General features: G+C 45.1%; 1 protein-coding gene across 1 annotated transcript in view; it reads right to left on the bottom strand.

Moving 5' to 3' along the window:
- The window catches only part of LOC148478247 (cell adhesion molecule DSCAM), a gene marked incomplete at its 3' end in the record, with an annotated part of 235,003 nt that overhangs the window by 97,828 nt on the left and 116,094 nt on the right, over positions 1 to 21,081 (bottom strand). Inside the window, exons 17-18 of the mRNA XM_088455734.1 lie at positions 15,545 to 15,700; positions 5,530 to 5,663 (exon numbers count right to left, since the gene is read on the bottom strand). Of these exons, the coding sequence (XP_088311860.1) occupies positions 5,530 to 5,663; positions 15,545 to 15,700 (290 nt within the window). The remainder of the gene's footprint in view (positions 1 to 5,529; positions 5,664 to 15,544; positions 15,701 to 21,081) is intronic.

Here is a 21,081-nt window from a genome sequence, read left to right as displayed (position 1 = left end):
TCGCTACTGAGTCACGTCACGGCACGGATCAACTAGAAGGGCAAGGAGGCTAAATGTATGTGGACACACCTGTAGATCATCAATCATTTGTTTTACCCCTCCAGGTGTGTCTGCCCTGTTTCATACCTTTGTGCCATCTGTAAAAAGGCATACGTTTCCCTTCAGTACCATTTGCAATGTCACAAATAAAGATATAAAAAAGCACTGGGGTACTCCGCTGGTAACCTTTCCCTCCTGAGACTGCACTCCGTTTACTGCAACTCTGGGCCTGATTCAGAGCCGAACGCTCTGACCAGAGCGCTCGCTCTGAATCAGGGCCCTCCTCCATGAAAATGGAGCGGCCTCCTGGATGCTCGCACAGCTTATGCGAGCGTCCATGATGATGGTCGCGATGGTCAAGACCATCGCGACCATCGGGCTTGCGACGGAGACCCTGCGGTAGAGTCTCGCTGCCGCAAGCCCTGGAGTGATTTTGGCTCTATCAGAGCCAAAATCACTCCCACTGACATCACTCATGATGTCAGTGGGGCCGGCTTCAGACGGTAGGCGTTCCCATGGGAATGCCTCCGTCTGGCAGCCACGCCCCCGGCACGCCCACCAAAGGGGGCGTGCTGTTAATCAACATCGACAGCACGCCCCCTTTGGTGCGAGACCCAGTGCGACGGAGAGCCCGTCGCTATCCGGGTCTCGCGCATGCGCATGACGGAGCTCCCTCCGTCATGCGCATGCGCAGTGGGGCAACATCGACCCGCTTTCGAGCGTCCTGCGCTCGCGAGCGGGTCTAAATGACCCCCTCTGTTTCCTATCCTGCAACCAAGTTCCTATCCACTCACCCATCCTAGAAACCAATCCTAAAGGGGCACATCCACCAGGCGACTAGTGAAGGACCGAACGATAAAGATATCGTTATCGTTCAGTCGTTCATTAAACTGTGCAGTGCCCACACTGAATGATATATCGTTCAGCAGTGCAGGCACCCTGCCTCATCCCTGAACATGGTCAATCTGTCGTTACCGGCAGATTGACCGACATGTTCAGGCGATGATTGATGTCGTAAACGACCAGCGGGAGAGCGCATCGCTGGTCGTTTCCGACATTTTAGTGCCCGATTCATGCATCATTAATGAGCGATTGAACGATAATTGTTCAATCGTTCATTAATATCGCCTAGTGGATGTGCGCCTTAAGATTTTGAGCTTATCTATCAGACCCCCGTGATCTATTACTTTAGCCACCCAGTCAAAAAAGTCAATGTGATTTGTTTGGCAATATCATTAAGGGGTCATGGCACCTACAGTAGATGAAATTGACGGCTATAAAGTGTCTGCAGAGATCCGTCTGGTTACGGACATGTTTCTCACATCAAGCATAGCGCAGTAATAGTGATGACGGCAACTATCATTAGCGGATAGGTAGGAGCAGCCCCATCTGAATACAGGCAAAGAGCTGCATTTATTTCAGATTGTGCAATGCGGCTGCATCTGCACGCGGCTCTCAATCCGCCCTATATTAGTCCGGGCCTGCAAGGACTTCTCAGTAGAGCAGAATGGGGTAGCTATATCACAGGTGACAGCTAATGAACCTCCTGTAACTTTATGGGATATTTTATCCACCGTTTGAGTGAATTTTGCAGCAAAAGTTAAACAATATTCACATAAAGCAACGTAAGACGATATGACAATGTACATACAGTCGGTGGGATTTGGAGGCAGCCCAGATGTTCCCATTCTCTCATACACCAAAGCCCAATGAGCAATATGGCAGTAGAAGTTGTAATTAATGAAGGGTTTAATTTGGATTTGTTTGTAGGAAATATCCTGGGGTGATGTTCTACTTTTGCCCATCGGCTCAGTCATGGTACAAACAACAAGGCCGCAAAATATTCTACCGGCAGACGTGCAGCTGGAATAAAACAGCGTAACAAGCCGAGCCCCATTCCCACCTCCCCCCTAGCATAACGGTATTTAGCGTTGATAAAATCCCTGCGGCTTTGCTTGAAGTGTGTATATTGCACAATTACAGGTGCACAGGTACAAACAGGATCATTTGCTTGTTTCTGCCAACAGTTTCTCCGTTGAAGCACATTTTGGTATATATGTAAATTATATATATTCTCTGGTTCTGTGGGGAAATGCCGGTTTTATGCTGGGTGGTCGTGTGATGCCTAAAGTGTTATATACATAGTTTGCCGGATTCTGCAAACACAAGTAAATGGGTTGAATTAAGTTACTGTATCTTAACAAATCCTCTGCCCCTTAGGAAGTGCAGATGCTCAGGAAGTGAAACGCAGTTTTGGGAACAGATAATTGTCAAAATATTTGTGTGTGTGTCTATATAAGTAGCTGGAACAGGACAATATTCTGCTGATCTGTAGAGAAGTTATCACATTAGTAACGTACAAAAAAGAAAGAGGTCATTACGCAAATGGGAAACGACAGTTTGAGATTAAACAAGTTCATAGATCTTCACAAAGAAAAAACACTTTATCCCATCCTATCCAGCTTAGGGACGATCGCGGAAAATACAATGGGGGCAATTTAAACGCGACGATGGCAATGTGCTGTCTGTACAACGTAAAACGCTCATAACGGCGGCAGGTGGCGATTGTAATATTGCTAAGCTTACCTCTCACCCCCCATAGCTGCAAAGTAAAATGAGCAATGTTGGGCTACCCTAAGTATCTTCGAAGTGCGCAGCGGCATATCGTGCCCCAACATCGCATTTAATTGAATTGCCACCAATAACTTCAGACAAAAGGTACAATTTCAGGGTTCCAGGGATATATTGTTACAGGGTTGTGTTTATTATAGCATCTTAGCCTTCATAACAAGAAAGAAATACACAGCTCTTCATTGCAAACCAAAAAATTATTGTTCCTTTAACTTATTACTTATTACATGACAACATTTTGCCCTACTGCCCCTCTGAGAACACACGGATGTATATAAATAAGGGCCAATATGCCATGCAATATAATTGCATAGAAAGATTTATAGGAGACGAAAGCTTAGTTGCGTAGGTGTTAAGTGTTTACAGGCAGGCAGGATAAAAAAGATTTAAAAAAGAATACTGGAAGTAGTACCACACTGCCACCTGCTGTCAGGTTCCTGAAGCACAGATACAAAGATATGCACAATAGTGTTTGGGATATCTATAAAATGTACAATAATAAGAGAGGAGACAAACATAATTCATTATGCAGTACATTTTTTTACTTAAATAACCTTGCTCATTTTTTGTTTTTGTTTTAGAAAACCTAGAACCATAGGGAGGACACAAGCCTTTGGTATTGGCTGGAAGGGCACCCGTAGCATGTACACAATGAAGGCAGCCATTTTTCTGGTGTCGAGACAATATTAATAAGAATGACACATTGTTATAGTACCTGTCTGCAAATGCATGATTTCTAGGGGTTTCCAAATGCTTCATTTTAGAGTGAGAGTGGCCAGTCCATGAAGAGGACATAATTAGCACTTATCTAGTTTTAATATGCGTCATACAAAGTGTATTGTGTGTCATAATTCCAACATATACAGGACCAGCGATCACAGTAACCCATTATATGCCTCATACATAGTATATTGTGTGGCATAATTCCAGCATATACAGGACCAGCGATCACAGTAACCCATTATATGCCTCATACACAGTATATTGTGTGGCATAATTCCAGCATATACAGGACCAGTGATCACAGTAACCCATTCTATGCCTCATACATAGTATATTGTGTGGCATAATTCCAGCATATACAGGACCAGCGATCACAGTAACCCATTATATGCCTCATACATAGTATATTGTGTGGCATAATTCCAGCATATACAGGACCAGCGATCACAGTAACCCATTATATGCCTCATACATAGTATATTGTGTGGCATAATTCCAGCATATACAGGACCAGAGATCACAGTTAGCCATTAGATGCTGCATTAGGGCCATCCTGTCCGAGCTGAATGTTTTTATTTCAGATGTGGGCATCATTCCAGGGCATGGGAGCAAGTCCGGGAATCTGGGGGAGTAGCAGAAGAACCTAGCACTGCCCTGGACATATATGTACATATTGGTCTCTAGCAGTGCACCCCTAACAGTGCATGTTTTCCAGATCTCCTAGTTGGTGGACAGGTGTATTTATTATTGGCTGAAACAAGCGGAAAGATCCACAGGTGCTGCTAATTATTTCATTTGTGATACTGAGAAGCCTATGGACAGAGATATTTTAGTTGGGTATTCCAAGCTCCCAGGCAGGTTTCATTCTCTGCGAAACGAACGGCAGCTATTTATGACGGACATTCACAGTTGCAAATCTTCTTATATGATCTATCTATGTATGTAGCAGATGAAAATGCATATTTCCTGTGTATCCCCAATTTCCCCCCAAGTTCTGAAGTCAGATACAGATACACACACCAGTAAAGCTGCATACACACGTAAAGATTTTCTGTCCAACCATCCAACTAGTTGATTGGTTGGAATGAAAATCTGGTAATGTATGAAAGCAAATGACAATCAGCAATTTGCTCCCAAACGCCGGAAAATGGTCGAAAACTGTTGTTTGAACAAATTGTTTAGATCAAACATTTAACAAACTCGTCTGACCGACCATTTTCATCTGTTTTCTGGCATTTAGGAGCAAATTGCTGATCATCAGTTACTCCCATACGTTACCGCATTTTCATTCCAACCAGTCAACTAGTTGGCCGTGTGTATGCAGCATAACACGGGAAAGCTGACCAGCAATCCAGGATCTCTGGGTTATGCGAAACCAAAATCGTTAACCTGTTACCCCCACACAACAGAAAGACATCAGAGCACCGAGCGTGTGCAGGCAGAAACCATTAAACTATAGAGATGTATAAAACTTGAGGGGGCGTGGCATAAAACAAAGGATTCTGGGAAAAATAACCAGGTAAACCTGATTCATGTTAGGTGCGAATGGCTGGTCAGGAGCAGATAGGACCAGCAACTGGTTTTACCATAGAAAAGATGGAGCACTGGAGATACCCTGGAGGAAGCTCATTGCGACTGCAATGCGCGACTAAGACGCAAAATTTAACGAAATCTACGGTACGCTACTCCCCTTGGGGTGTTTTAGTCGCGCCTGGCGTCTCACGTTCAGTGTATGAGGACATACCTGTATGCGTAAACTGCAGGTGCACTTTAAAAGGCACAACTGAAAAAATCTCTGCATCATTTGAATCACTTATACCCCTGCACAGGTCCCCTATCCAGGGCCACAACAAGATGGCCGCAATGAATCCTGACAGTCCGTCGTTCTGTGGCAATAGATTATATGGGAGGTGAAGGGAAAATCTGTCCTGTGTTCAGGGACCTACACCTAAAGGCACAGGATTACTAGGGAGTAACTGATCTCTGCACATTATCACCAAAGCCAGAATGGACCAATCGCACGGCCCGGAATGGGCAGCCCTGGGGGCAGGCAGGGCACGGAGAACAGAGACATGTATAACTGATAGTGAGTGGGAAGGTGAAAGCTCATACAAGCATGGTCTGCTGTGCTCTTACTGTGGGGTATGGATGTGAGCAGAAGACGGTGTACTTCCGGATAATGCCATTCAGCTTCAGGGGCGGAAGCCAGGAGACGTACACCATGGAGGCAGAGGCGGCAGCAGCTTTAACTCCAGCTGTAGGACCTGGAACTGGAAGAGAGAATGGGGTGAGTAAGAGCAGGATGGGGGCTGCTGTTTATATTGTGGCCTACGCACAGCTAATGTCACTATAGATTTTATGGGATTATTTCACTTTCACTAAATATTTTATACATATTAAATAACCATAATAACATTTTTATTTTCTCTTGAGGGGATATACTGAGCATAGGGTTCCTCCATGTCTCCGTCTCAGTTTCAGAGCAGCCCCCAATAATTACAGAACACACCCGTACAAATCAGACTCTGCACCCTTCATAATAGCTGCAGAATTCTGACACAAACACTGTAACGGTAAAACATGTAGGTGAAAATGGTTACTGTGCACAACTACGGATCACACTGACCTGGACTGGTATAGTATATTGTATAAACTTCCCCATACATCAGCAATTGATTGCAGCAATCATGAAATTTGCAATCGATTGTGTATAAAAATCTTTCCCTTTTTCAATCGATTGTGGCAATTCTGCAATCGATTGAAAAAGGGAAAGATTTTTATACACAATCGATTGCAAATTGCACGATTGCTGCAATCAATTGCTCATGTATGGGGGCCTTAATGCACTTATCAACACACAGCATCAGCTAAAGCCTATATCACATTATAAGGATAGGCTGTATAGTCAGCAGCTGGCGGCCTCTGGTGGACAAATTTGGTATTTCCAGTGTTATATACATAGTGGGAATGATTCTGAATTGAGGGCCTGATTCAGCTTGAATCGCAGTTACTTATATGCACGCAATCGGACGCTTGTTGCGTACTGCGCATGCGCAAACTAGCTATTGCGATGGGGACTGCGATCGCTGACCCATCCCAGAGTGATTGACAGGAAGTGCTGTTTGCAGCCTGAGGCCTCATAGCGTGCGCTGAAGTTATTAATTCCTGAGTGAGGTCTGACCTGCCTTACCTGTGCGTATGGGTCCGATGTTACCGATTGTTTCGCTATGTTGCCCTAGTATACGGATGTGAGTAAGGGAAAGTGGGCGTCCTTATGTTAAGCTGCGATCGCAAAGCGAATGCAAACATTTACATGTCACCGCTGATATTAGCAACTGTGTTGCTTGCATATTAGCAGAATAGCGATCCATGCTGAATCAGGCCCTCAGTTCTGTGCTGCATACGAACATATGAATGGTTCAGGGTGACACGCAGCTCAGATGTTTCTCTGCGTACACTAAATGGGGGGGGGGGGTTTTACCTTAAGGGGCCTATTCATTAAACCTAAAAATTCTCTGGAGATAATTAGCTTTAGAACTCGCATGGAGTTCTAGCTAATTATAGGTGGAATTCATCATTCCACCTCTCCATAAGTATCTGTTCCGAGAAGCTGTCATTTTTGTGCGATGACAGCTTTTCGGGAAATAGATACTTTTCCCTGCCTACACTACCTTATCGCATCTGGAAACAGTGCTGCGCATGCGCAGTTACATCTGTAAAACCAGCGCATGCGAGGCACTGCCTACAGATGCGTTAAGTTTGAGTACCCCCCCCGACCCCCCTCCGCTCACCCCCCCCCCCCCCCCCCCGACTTACCTGTCCGCGCAGCAGCCTCCGGCTCCGTCCTGCTGGTCTGTCATGTGGTTTCCCAGCAGACCACATGACAGATTAGAAAAAAAAAAAAAACTTTTTTTTTTTGCCTAAACTTTCTTGTGCTCTGCTGGGGAGCACACATGTCCGACCAGCCTCCGGAGCCTGAGGACGGAGCAGAGCGCCGGAGGGACTCGTCGGGGGACCTGCACACGCGGATACAGGTAAGTTTCACCTGCTATTCGCCACCTCACAGTGGCGAATAGTAACTGCATCAAATTCCGAAAATTGGTAATTTTCGGAATTTGATGAATACCACAATTTCCACATCCCCATACTAATGTACTAATGTACTAATATACCCATACTAATGTACTAATATACCCATACTAATGTACTAATGTAGTAATATACCCATACTAATGTACTAATGTATGGGGAGTGTGGAAATTAACGTAGGGGAACTTAGCAAGGAGATATCTGTGATATCTCCTGTGCTAAGAGGCTACATGAATACCAAAATAACGTTATTTAAGGAAAATGTCCTTAAAAACGTTATTTTAGTGTTGATGAATAGGCCCCTAAATCTGTTCTCTCCATATTTTAGTCGCAGGAACAATGTCACAACTTGTCACTTTGGTGGCATTTATTTTGCATCTATAAAGAGCATGAGTGGCGACCTGCTGGTCACGGCTTAAAATATTGCAACAAACGTAGGAAAATGCTATGTAATTCTTCCTAAAGAGCATGCGGATGACCCTATCTGTGTGATGATGTACCTAGATGTACTCCACCTCTACCAGTGTATGTTACTCCTGTATATTTCAGTACACACCCTCTGTTCCTGCTGAGCCTTCATTCTATGTTGAGAGTTTATCCCAGGGTCACTGCTTTACCCACATATCGAATCATTTATAAACCAATGATGACATGCTGCTTCTTAAAAGCATGGCTCACATGACAGGGGTATTACCAAACGTGTCCTCTACATTATTAAAACCATTGTGCCTCCCTGCTCTGGAATTTTCCAACAAGTGCAGCTACTTTGGGTCTTTCAAAAGCAGATTCAGGGCCTGATTCAGACCCACTCGCGAGCGGCTGTCCGCTCGCAAGTGGGTCGATGTTCTGCACTGAGCATGCGCACGACGGCGGGAGCTCCGTCGTACGCATGCGCCAGACGCGACGAGCGAAGGAAAGTCCTTCGCTCGTTGTGTCTGATCAAAGGGGGCGTGCTGTCGATGTTGATTGACAGTACGCCCCCTTTGGTGGGCGTGCCTCCCTGAAGGGGGCGTTCCCAAGGGAACGCCTACCGTCAGAAGCCGGCCCACTGACATCACTAGTGATGTCAGTGGGAGTGATTTTGACTCTGATAGAGCCAAAATCACTCCGGGCCTTGCGGTTGAAAACCTCAACCGCAGGCTCCGGCTCGCTGTTTCGATGGTCGCGATGGTCACGACCATAGCGGCCATCAAACTGCACGCTCGTATAGGCTGTGGGTGGTGACCCACAGCTATACGAGCGTCCAGGAGGACGCTCCAGAATTATGGAGGGCGGCCCTCATTCAGAGCGTGCGCTCTGCTCAGAGCGTCCGGCTCTGAATGATGGCCTCAATCCTTTCCCCCTTTCATATCGGAGTTGGACGCCCTTTGTGTTCTCACTTACTTGTTCACTGCTATCATAGCACACAGGGAATATCCAGGAGACCCTGACATCTATTCTCCTTTTCTCTATACTGTAGAGGTATACAGGGATACATTCCCTTACACATTAAGGGGGATAATAGTAATACCTGACCAGTCTATTTAAAGACAGTTGAATTTTACCCATGTGCAAATGATTTGTGACTGTAATTAGCAGCAGGAATATTTTTTATCCTGGATAACCAATGTGATTGTATGGTCACCTCAAACCTAGTGGCATTAATTCGTACTATCTTATTGTAGGTGTAAAATATATATGCTTTAGTGCCTACAAACCTTTACATGTTATTTCAACATGTGATAATTCCAACATGTGATTCAACAACGAATATAATAAGTTCAATATTACATTAATATGTATTATACAAGTAATCGCTCCTTTTCTTACGGATTTATCACCCTCTTTGACCAGTCTTTTGTGCTAGATTATAGGCTAGTTCCCCATCCATGATACATTGTGAATATTATATTGGTCGATTGTGAGTGACCTATCTAACAATTTTAGTGTTTTGTTTGTTTGTAGTGTTTGTTGTTCATGTTAGGAGATTGATAGTAACTATTTTAAATGATCTATATTAAAAAGGAGAGTTATGGTAAAACTTACCTTGGTTAACTCTCTTTCTTCGAAGTCCATAGGGTCCACAGGGAGCCATTGGGATGTAGGTGGGACCTGGAGAACCGGACACCAACAGCAAAGCTTTTTCAATCCCGGGATGCTACGGTCCTTCCACCTATACCCCGCCCACAACCTTAGGGCACTTCAGTTTTGTGAACAAGCCCAAGGCAGGAGCAGGATAGGAGAGAAGGAAGACTGGTACACTGAGGAATCACACTCTCACACTGAGAAGGAAACAAGTCACCATGAGAAGAAACCCATAGAAGCTAGGAGTGTCAGGGAGGGTGCCCTGTAGACCCTATGGACTTCGAGTAAAGAGAGTTAACCAAGGTAAATTTTACCATAACTCTCCTTTTCTTCTTAAGGGTCCATAGGGATCCACAGGGAGAAAATGGGGATGTCCCAAAGCAGTTGTTCAAGGGCGGGAACGCTCCTGAGCTGATAGAAGAACCCTACGCCCAAAGGAAGCATCCTGAAAGGCAAATGTATCAAAGGCATAAAACCTAAGAAAGGTGTGGACAGAAGACCACGTAGCCACCTTGCATAGTTGATCAGCTGAGGCACCACGCCGGGCTGCCCACGAGGGACCCACAGAGCGAGTAGGAGGTGCAGATACTGAAGCTGGAATAGGAAGACCAGTCTGCGTATAAGTCTGTGAGATAGTCATGCGAATCCATCTGGCCAGACTCGGTTTGTTAGCTGGCCATCCCTTCTTGTGGAATCCATACAGGACAAAGAGGGGGTCCGATTTCCTGATGGAAGCATAGATCTTCAGAGCATGGACCACATTCAATGAGGCCTCACCTGGCCAGAGGTCTGGTGAATTAAATGCCGGAACCACAATTTCCTCGTTCAGGTGGAAGCGAGAAACCACCTTGGGAAGGAAACCTGGGTGTGTACGAAGAACAGCCTTATCCTGATTAAATATTATAAAGGGGGAGCCACATGAAAGCGCCCCTAAATCCGATACCCGACGGGCAGATGCTATAGCTAGAAGAAACAGTTTACGTAGTGAGCCACTTGACATCCACTGATTCCAGGGGTCCGAATGGAGGTTCCTGAAGTGCTTGGAGCACCACTGACAAATCTCATGGAGCCACAGGAGGGACAAAGTGAGGTTGTATATGTAGAACACCTTGCATGAAGGTGTGAACATCCGGTATTGTAGCAATTCTGCGCTGAAACCAGATAGACAAAGCAGAGGCCTGCACTTTCAGAGATGCTAGGCAGAGGCCTAGATCAAGTCCAGCCTGAAGAAAGGCAAGAATTCGAGAAACCTTAAAGACTTGCGGGTCATAGTTTCTTGGAACACACCTTTGGAAATACGTATGCCATATTCTGTGGTAAATCCTGGCTCAGGCCAGTTTACGTGCTCTGAGCATGGTCTGGACCACAGAGCTGGAAAAACCCTTAGCCGTTAGGAGGGAGGTCTCAAGAGCCAAGCCGTTAAAGACAGACGGGCTAAGTCCGGATGTAGACATGGACCCTGAGACAACAGGTGTACTCGTAGAGGAAGTTGAAGAGAAACGTCTATGAAGAGCCTTTGAAGATCAGAGTACAAATGACATCTGGGCCAAACCGGAGTGATGAACAGCACTGTGCCACCCTCCTATCTGAACTTTCGAAGCACTCCAGGACGTAGGGATATTGGAGGAAATAGATATGAAAAAATGGAAGTTCCATTTCACCGGCAATGCGTCTATGAAGGCCGCGTCGGTGTCCTGTGCTCTGGCTCCATAAATTGGAAGTTTGTTGTGTCTTGAGGCCATGAGATCCACTTCTGAAAGACCCCATTTGACCACTAGAAGCTGAAAAAGTTCTGGATGTAGAGACCATTCTTCTGCATGAACGTTGTGATGGCTGAGGAAGTCCGCTTCCCAATTGAAAATCCCCGGGATGAACACTGCGGAGATGGCTGGGAGATTGCGTTCGGCACATGTGAGAATGCGGGACAATTCTGTCATTGCTGACTGACTTCGAGTGCCCCCTTGGTGATTGAGGTAGACCACAGCCGTGGCGTTGCAGACTGTACTTGTACTGGCCTGTTTTAGAGTGAGAGCTCTGTAGATGGCTCGAAGTTCCAGGATATTGATTAGTAACACTGCCCCGACTGGAAACCATCGGCCCTGGAAGGAGTGCTGGCCGGTCACTGCGCCCCACCCTCGGAGGCTTGCTTCTGTGGTGAGGAGAGCCCAGTCCAGGATCCAAAAGGGACGACCCTTGCCCAAATGGGAAGTCTGTAGCCACCATGCTAGGGACAAGGTGAACCTCTGGGGGAAGGCTCATCATCTGGGATCCGAGCAGATGGGGTAGCCCGTTCCACCTGGAGAGGATCAGGTGTTGTAGGGGCCTGGAGTGAAACTGTGCGAACTCCACCATGTCGAAGGTGGACACCATTGATCCAAAGGCCTGCATTGCACAGTGAATTAAAACTCGGCGATTGTGGAGCAGTCTGCGTAGTCTGTGCTGGATTGCTGAAATCATGTCCGCTGTTAGGAAGATTCTCTGAATTCGAGAGTTCATAAGGGCTCCCGAATGTACCATCCTTTGAGATGGTGTTAGAGAAGATTTTTTCCAGTTGATCAGCCAACCATACATTTAAGAAAGGCAATGGCTACCTGTAGATGGCAGTGAAGAGTCTCTGGGGAGCTGGCCAACAGCAAGAGATCATAAAAGTATGGGAGCAGTCTTATCCCTTGACGACGAAGACAGGCCGCCATAATCCTGGTAAAGACATGGGGGGCCGTTGAAAGGCCAAACGGCAGAGCCTGAAATTAGTAATGTTGCTGTAGTATAGCAAAACAGAGATATTGTTGATGAGAAGGCGCTATAGATAAATGTAGGTAAGCGTCCTGAATGTCTAGAGATACTACAAAATTCCCAGGCTCCATAGCTAGGATAATGAAACAGAGGGTTTCCATACAAAACCTGGGCACCCTGATTAACTTGTTCAGAGATTTGAGGTTGAGGATAGGCCGATGAGACCCATTGGGCTTCTGAACTAAGAAAAGGGTGGAATAATAACCCTTGCCACATTGTGAGGAGGGGACCTGAATTATTACTCTTGAATTCAGTAAAGACTGAATGGCTATTTGGAGCAACAGGGCCTTGGTTGGGTATGATGGAGGTCCTGTGCAAAAGAACTGGTGGGGAGGTCACCTCAGGAATGAGAGGGCGTATCCGTGAGAGACCACTTCCCTTACCCAGGCAACTGACGTGGTTTGATGCCAAACCTGGGCAAATTGAGAGGCCCGCCCTGTCAGGCTGTAGGCTTGTCCTCAGACTTGGCAGGTGGACGTCTAGTAGCCCAGGCCTGTTTGGCCCTAAGCTTGGAGACCAAGGCTGATGTCTGCTGTCGTGGAAAGGACTAACACTTTGCTTTTCCTTGAGGGCGAAAGGACCGAAAGGATGACGTCGAGGCTTTGTATTATATGCAGAGGGCAGGAACGCCGTCTTGGAAGGTGCCAAAGTACTCACAATTTTATCTAAATCTGGACCAAATAGGATGTCTCTAGAATAAGGCAGAGACTCCAGAGCCCATTTTGAGTCTGAAACTGCTTTCCATGAACGGAGTGAAAGAATACAGCGGGGCCACTATCGAACTGGCAGATATCCTTGGGCCAGGAGAGCCGTATCCATAGCTGCTTCACCTAAGTAGGAGGCTGCATCTCTAATGTGAAATATGTAGGACAGCTGTTCTCTCGAAGCATCAGGGGGAAATGTCTCAACTAGGACCTCTGCCCAACTGTCAATGGCTTTTGCCACCCAGGCCGTAGCCCAAGCAGGACAAGTAAAAGCTCCTGTAAGAGAGTATATAGATTTATGACAAGCATCTATCCTTCTATCTGTAGTCTCCTTCAAGGAGGTTGCAGTATGAATGGGTAAGGTGGCATTTTTAACCAGACGTGTTACATGAGAATCCACTGCTGGGGGAACTTCCCATTTAGTACAATCAGTGGCGGGGAGAGGGTAAAAGGAACTGAACCGTTTTGGAATTTGAAACCTTTTACCGGGCATATTCCAAGCTTCACTCATGTGATCTGATAGCTGGTCAGAGTGAGGAAACTCTGGTAAAACTACTTTTTGTCGTTTAAAAAGTGCGTGTTATTTCTTAGGAGCGGGTTCATCCTCTTCTATTTGTAAAATAGTTTTCACAGCTCTCATAAGAGCATGTATATTTAGTTTAAAGGGTGGCTCCTCGTCTCCTGAGACGGAGTCAGAGTGAGAGAGGTCTGCGTCTTCTGCCTCCCCAGAAGATATCTCAGAATCAGATAACTGTGTTAGCCAAACTAAGGGCCTGATTCATACCCGGTCGCTCTGACAGAGTGCTCGCTCTGAATCAGGGCCGGGCTTTTTTTTTCTTTGGATCGGCCTCTTTGCCGTTCGCATAGCTGTGGGTGACGACCCACAGCTATTGCGAGCGACCATGATAATGGTCGCGATGGTCAAGACCCTTGTAGTAGGATCTCGTGGCCGCAAGCCCCAGAGAAATTTCGGCTCTAACAGAGCCGGAATCTATCCACTGACATCACTCGTGATGTCAGTGGGGCCGCCCCCAAACGGCAGGCGTTCTCATGGGAACACGTCCGTTTGGGCAGCCACCCCCCCGGCCCGCCCACCAAAATTAGGCGAGCTGTCACTCAACATCGACAGCTCGCCCCCTTTGGTGCGAGACCCGGAGCGACAGATTGCCCGTCGCTAGCCGCAGTGGAATGGCGCCCTGGACTGGGGGAGTGGCTGCAGGGAGAGCGCTTTCTCCCCTTGCTGACGTTAACCACCGGGTGCTCTGGCCTCTACCTATGCCCTGTGTCAGTGTATTAAATGCCCGGGTGGTTTAGTGGAGTCGTAGGCGCACCAGTGTCTACATCAGCGCCTTCAGTCTGTCTAGTTAGACCAGAGGCTAGACTGCGCAAAAATGAGGGTCCCCGTGAACGGGCTCCGCCTTACCTGTCCTCTGAAACCCAGGCTGTAGTCTGGGGTCCAAGGAGCCTGCTAGCTAGTCCCCCTCGGAGCCCCGCTGGGAATATCTAGCACAGACGTGGTGTTACGGCGCCGCGGAGGGTGATGGGGCGGCAGCACAGACGTCCGGAGGATAGTCTGGTGCTGCTCGCCCATTATAGTAAAAATAGAAAATAAATTAAATCATAAAATAAAAGCTTGGGATGCTTAATGCAGCCCCTTTATAATGGTGACCCAGCTCCTGCCGGACACCAACAAACCTGAAGTGCCCTCAGGCTGGGTGCGGGGTATAGGGGGAAGGACTGGAGTATCCTGGGATTAAAAAGCTTTGTTGTTGGTGTCCGATCCTCCAGGTCCCACCTACTCCCCATCGTCTCCCCTGTGGAGCTCTATGGACCCTGAAGAAGAAAGTTGTATTTTAATACATTCATACACAATTATCATAAAGAGTGGCCCAAAAGTGAGTCTACTTCTTTTCTCTATGATTTATACAGAGAGCATTTTTTGACTCATGGGAACACCAACAACCCTATGCTCAATCTAGACCCCCAGAAGGGCAAAATATTTAATACTGTTGGTTTTCCACCTAATTACAGCCTTTTATTTACCAAAGGTTTAGTGCGGAATCCCCTCTTTTGTTGCCTATTTGAAGCATGGTGACAAAGCCAGCTTACTGTGTGTGCTATCGCAGCCCCATACTGTTACTCCCTGCACTGTATGATGTTCCCTGTTACCATACTCCATCTGCAGTGGTCCTGCGCACCTACAGGTCAGCCCAGCCCTGGGAATTGTGAGTGTTCTGATCGGGTACAGGCTGGTCTAGGCCTATTAATATCCTTTGTGCCTGTGGGGTAGTGCGTGCTTCAAAGTCACTTACACCAATGTGTAACTAAGGGAGGAAAAGAGAGTATTACTGCTCAGGTCCTTTGCTGTACAGCGGAGCTAACATCTTCTCACATCTTTGTTCTATGAATCAGAAAATTACCAATTCTGTAGACTGTTATAGAATAACTATCTGTAAAATGATTTGGGCCTATTAGAGAGCCCTGATCACTGCGACTCTTACCATCCTCTTTGGTTCTGACGAATATTTGCTCGCTGCGCACCCCGTCGCCGGCCCGTGTGAATGCTAGCACCTGGATACTGTAGTTTGTATACTTCTCCAGTCCGTCCAGCTCTAGTGATGGTAGAGTTGTGGTAACATTTTTTATTTCCCCAAGTTCTGAAAGAAACAAACCCAGAATTAACAATAATGGATTGTAAAAATATATATATATATTCTAAACGTGACCATCAGCAGTTGCTTTGATATTTGTAGAACCAGTCAAGCCTGTAGCTGTCAGGATATTATTTTATTTATTACCAGTCACTTATATAGCGCACACATATTAAGCGCTTTACAGAGAGTATTTAGCCATTCACATCAGTCCCTGCCCCAGCAGAGCTTACACTCTATGGGCCTGATTCAGAGCCGCTCGTAAGCGGCCGCTCGTTCGCTCCGAGCGATGTTTGCCCAACTGCGCATGTGTACGGATCGTTATACGAATGCGCGAACCAGTCAGTGCGGCCGAAAATCGTTTGTTCGCTAAATAGCGAATGCCTGCTAATATGAGTGACAGGAGGAGGCGTATGTGGGTGGTAACAGGGGAAGGTGCTTGAAAACGGGGAGTGGAAATCAGAACGCAGGCGTGCTTAAAGGTCAAAACGGGCGTTTTATGGGTGTGCATAATTAATACAACAGCGTCACTGACCACGTCACTGGGTTATTTTATAGTCAGAACTGCTCGCAAATTTGTGGTAGCAAACACCAGCCACAAGAATAGCGAGCAGTTCATACGCTGTTCTCTGTACTCGATTAATCTAATAATTAGCGGACATGACGTATGATGCGAGTGGCCAGGGGGCATCTTTTTCAAAATTACAACCGCAAGTTTTGTTCGCTCGTTCAGACATAGAAGCGTCAACAGACCGCAAAGAGCGAATGGTTCATTTGAATAGCCACCCCTTTTTGTTGAACAAACGACCGCAAATAGCGACCGGCTCTGAATCAGGCCCTATATTCCCTTCCACATGCTCACACACATACACACTGGGGCTAATTTTGTTAGGAGCCAATTAACCTACTAGTATATTTTTGGAGTGTGGGAGGAAACCAGAGCACCCTGAGGAAACCCAGGCAAGCACAGGGAGAATATACAAACTCCACACAGTTAGGGCCATAGTGGGAATCGAACCCATGACCACAGTGCTGTGAGGCAGTAATGCTAACCATTACACCGTCTGTGCTGCCCACATGCTGGAATTTGCAGTCCCTCAGCACCTGGAAAGCCTATGGTTGCCCAAGGCTGTGTTCTAACAATGTACAAACAGCAATGACCATAGAAATACATGTTCTGTACATCACTGCAGAAATACATGTTCTGTACATCACTACAGAAATACATGTTCTGTACATCACTGCAGAAATACATGTTCTGTACATCACCACAGAAATACATGTACTGTACATCACTACAGAAATACATGTTCTGTACATCACTACAGAAATACATGTTCTGTACATCACTACAGAAATACAAGTACTGTACATCACTACAGAAATACATGTTCTGTACATCACTACAGAAATACATGTTCTGTACATCACTGCAGAAATACATGTTCTGTACATCACTAGAGAAATACAGTACATGTTCTGTACATCACTAGAGAAATACATGTTCTGTACATCACTAGAGAAATACATGTTCTGTACATCACTGCAGAAATACATGTTCTGTGCATCACTAGAGAAATACATGTTCTGTACATCACTACAGAAATACATGTACTGTACATCACTGCAGAAATACATGTTCTGTACATCACTACACAAATACATGTTCTGTACATCACTACAGAAATACATGTTCTGTACATCACTACAGAAATACAGTACATGTTCTGTACATCACTAGAGAAATACATGTACTGTACATCACTACACAAATACATGTTCTGTACATCACTGCAGAAATACATGTTCTGTACATCACTACAGAAATACATGTTCTGTACATCACTACAGAAATACATGTACTGTACACATCACTACAGAAATACATGTTCTGTACATCACTACAGAAATACATGTACTGTACATCACTGCAGAAATACATGTACTGTACACATCACTACAGAAATACATGTTCTGTACATCACTACAGAAATACATGTACTGTACATCACTGCAGAAATACATGTTCTGTACATCACTACAGAAATACAGTACATGTTCTGTACATCACTAGAGAAATACATGTTCTGTACATCACTACAGAAATACATGTACTGTACATCACTACAGAAATACATGTTCTGTACATCACTACAGAAATACAGTACATGTTCTGTACATCACTAGAGAAATACATGTACTGTACATCACTACACAAATACATGTTCTGTACATCACTGCAGAAATACATGTTCTGTACATCACTACAGAAATACATGTTCTGTACATCACTACAGAAATACATGTACTGTACACATCACTACAGAAATACATGTTCTGTACATCACTACAGAAATACATGTACTGTACATCACTGCAGAAATACATGTACTGTACATCACTACAGAAATACATGTTCTGTACATCACTACACAAATACATGTACTGTACATCACTACAGAAATACATGTTCTGTACATCACTACAGAAATACATGTACTGTACATCACTGCAGAAATACATGTACTGTACATCACTGCAGAAATACATGTTCTGTACATCACTACACAAATACATGTTCTGTACATCACTGCAGAAATACATGTTCTGTACATCACTACAGAAATACATGTTCTGTACATCACTACAGAAATACATGTACTGTACATCACTAGAGAAATACATGTACTGTACATCACTACAGAAATACATGTTCTGTACATCACTACACAAATACATGTTCTGTACATCACTGCAGAAATACATGTTCTGTACATCACTACACAAATACATGTTCTGTACATCACTACAGAAATACATGTTCTGTACATCACTAGAGAAATACAGTACATGTTCTGTACATCACTACAGAAATACATGTTCTGTACATCACTGCAAAAATACATGTACTGTAGATCACTAGAGAAATACAGTACATGTTCTGTACATCACTAGAGAAATACAGTACATGTTCTGTACATCACTAGAGAAATACATGTTCTGTACATCACTGCAGAAATACAAGTTCTGTACATCACTACAGAAATACATCTTCTGTACATCACTGCAGAAATACATGTTCTGTAGATCACTGCAGAAATACATGTTCTGTACATCACTACACAAATACATGTTCTGTACATCACTGCAGAAATACATGTTCTGTACATCACTACAGAAATACATGTTCTGTACATCACTACAGAAATCCATGTACTGTACATCACTACAGAAATCCATGTACTGTACATCACTACAGAAATCCATGTACTGTACATCACTGCAGAAATCCATGTACTGTACATCACTACAGAAATACATGTACTGTACACATCACTACAGAAATACATGTTCTGTACATCACTACAGAAATCCATGTACTGTACATCACTACAGAAATCCATGTACTGTACATCACTACAGAAATACATGTACTGTACACATCACTACAGAAATACATGTTCTGTACATCACTACAGAAATACATGTACTGTACACATCACTACAGAAATACATGTTCTGTACATCACTACAGAAATACATGTTCTGTACATCACTGCAGAAATACATGTTCTGTACATCACTACAGAAATACATGTACTGTACATCACTACAGAATAACATGTACTGTACACATCACTACAGAAATACATGTACTGTACATCACTACAGAAATACATGTACTGTACATCACTACAGAAATACATGTTCTCTACATCACTACAGAAATACATGTTCTGTACATCACTACAGAAATACATGTTCTGTACATCACTGCAGAAATACATGTACTGTACATCACTACAGAAATCCATGTACTGTACATCACTACAGAAATCCATGTACTGTACATCACTACAGAAATCCATGTACTGTACATCACTGCAGAAATATGTTTTGGCATAAATGGGAAGCAGACAGATACTGTATATGCCCAAACAACAAGCTTCTTTTAAACCTAATGACACAAAATACAATTGTGACTGCACGAATGTGCCCTTCTCCACATATCTGATCACAGCGTGATGTTGTGTTAGGCGATCAGTATGAGGGTGTCACTGGATGCTGTATCCTCCTGACCAAAGTGTGTCAGACATTAAGTATAACCGACAGCTGCTCACAGCTCCTCATTAATATACAGACACCATATAGACATATGGGACATTTGTGGTCATTACATCCAAGCAGTTTATGCAATGTTACATACCAGCAGGAGTTATCCACCCTCTGGGCAGGAATGAGTGTGGGCAGACCATGTACTGGCAGCAGTAGGCTCACACTGCACCCAGGACATTTGTGACAAAAACTGCCAACATTTTATGCAGGCTTCATCTTGTGTGTGTAACTGTAGGTGTGTGTCCCTGAGATAGCTTATGTGTCTCCCTGAGGTGGCATTGTATATGTGTGCCCCTGAGATGGCATTGTGTGTCTTCTCTTAGCTGTGTCTCCCTGAGGTGGCATTGTATATGTGTGCCCCAGAGATGGCATTGTGTGTCTTCTCTTACCTTTGTCTCCCTGAGGTGGCATTGTATATGTGTGCTCCTGAGGTGGCATTGTGTGTCTTCTCTTAGCTGTATCTCCCTGAGGTGGCGTTGTACATGTGTGCGCCTGCGATGGCATTGTGTGTCTTCTCTTAGCTGTGTCTCCCTGAGGTGGCATTGTATATGTGTGCCCCAGAGATGGCATTGTGTGTCTTCTCTTACCTTTGTCTCCCTGAGGTGGCATTGTATATATGTGTGCCCCTGAGATGGCACTGTGTGTCTTCTCTTACCTGTGTCTCGCTGAGGTGGCATTGTAAATGTGTGCCCCTGAGATGGTATTGTGTGTCTTCTCTTAGCTGTATCTCCCTGAGGTGGCATTGTATACGTGTACCCCTGAGATGACATTGTGTGTCGTCTTTTAGCTGTGTCTCCCTGAGGTGGCATTGTATACGTGTACCCCTGAGATGACATTGTGTGTCATCTCTTAGCTGTATCTCCCTGAGGTGGCATTGTGTGTCTTCTCTTAGCTGTGTGCCCCTGAGATAGCATTGTGTGTCTTCTCTTACCTGTGTATCCCTAAGGTGGCATTGTATACGTGTGCCCCTGAGATGGCATTGTGTGTCTTTCTTAGATATGTCTCCCTAAGGTGGTATTGTGTATGTGTGCCCCTGAGGTGGCATTGTGTGTTTTCTCTTAGTTGTGTCTCCCTGAGGTGGCATTCTGTGTCTTCTCTTAGCTGTGTCTCCCCCAGGTGGCATTGTATATGAGTCTCCCTGAGGTTGCATTGTGTATGTGTACCCCTGAGGTGGCATTGTGTATGTGTCTCGCTGAGGTGGCATTGTGTGTGTGCGCCCCTGAGGTGACATTTTGTGTCTTCTCTTAGCTGCATCTCCCTGAGGTGGCATT

This window comes from Taudactylus pleione, unplaced genomic scaffold (genome assembly GCF_031769625.1).
Source record: "Taudactylus pleione unplaced genomic scaffold, aTauple2 ptg000668l, whole genome shotgun sequence".
NCBI classification, from domain to species: Eukaryota; Metazoa; Chordata; class Amphibia; order Anura; family Myobatrachidae; genus Taudactylus; species Taudactylus pleione.
Note: the sequence above shows the minus strand (reverse complement) of the source record. Positions and strands in the feature narration are given on the sequence as shown.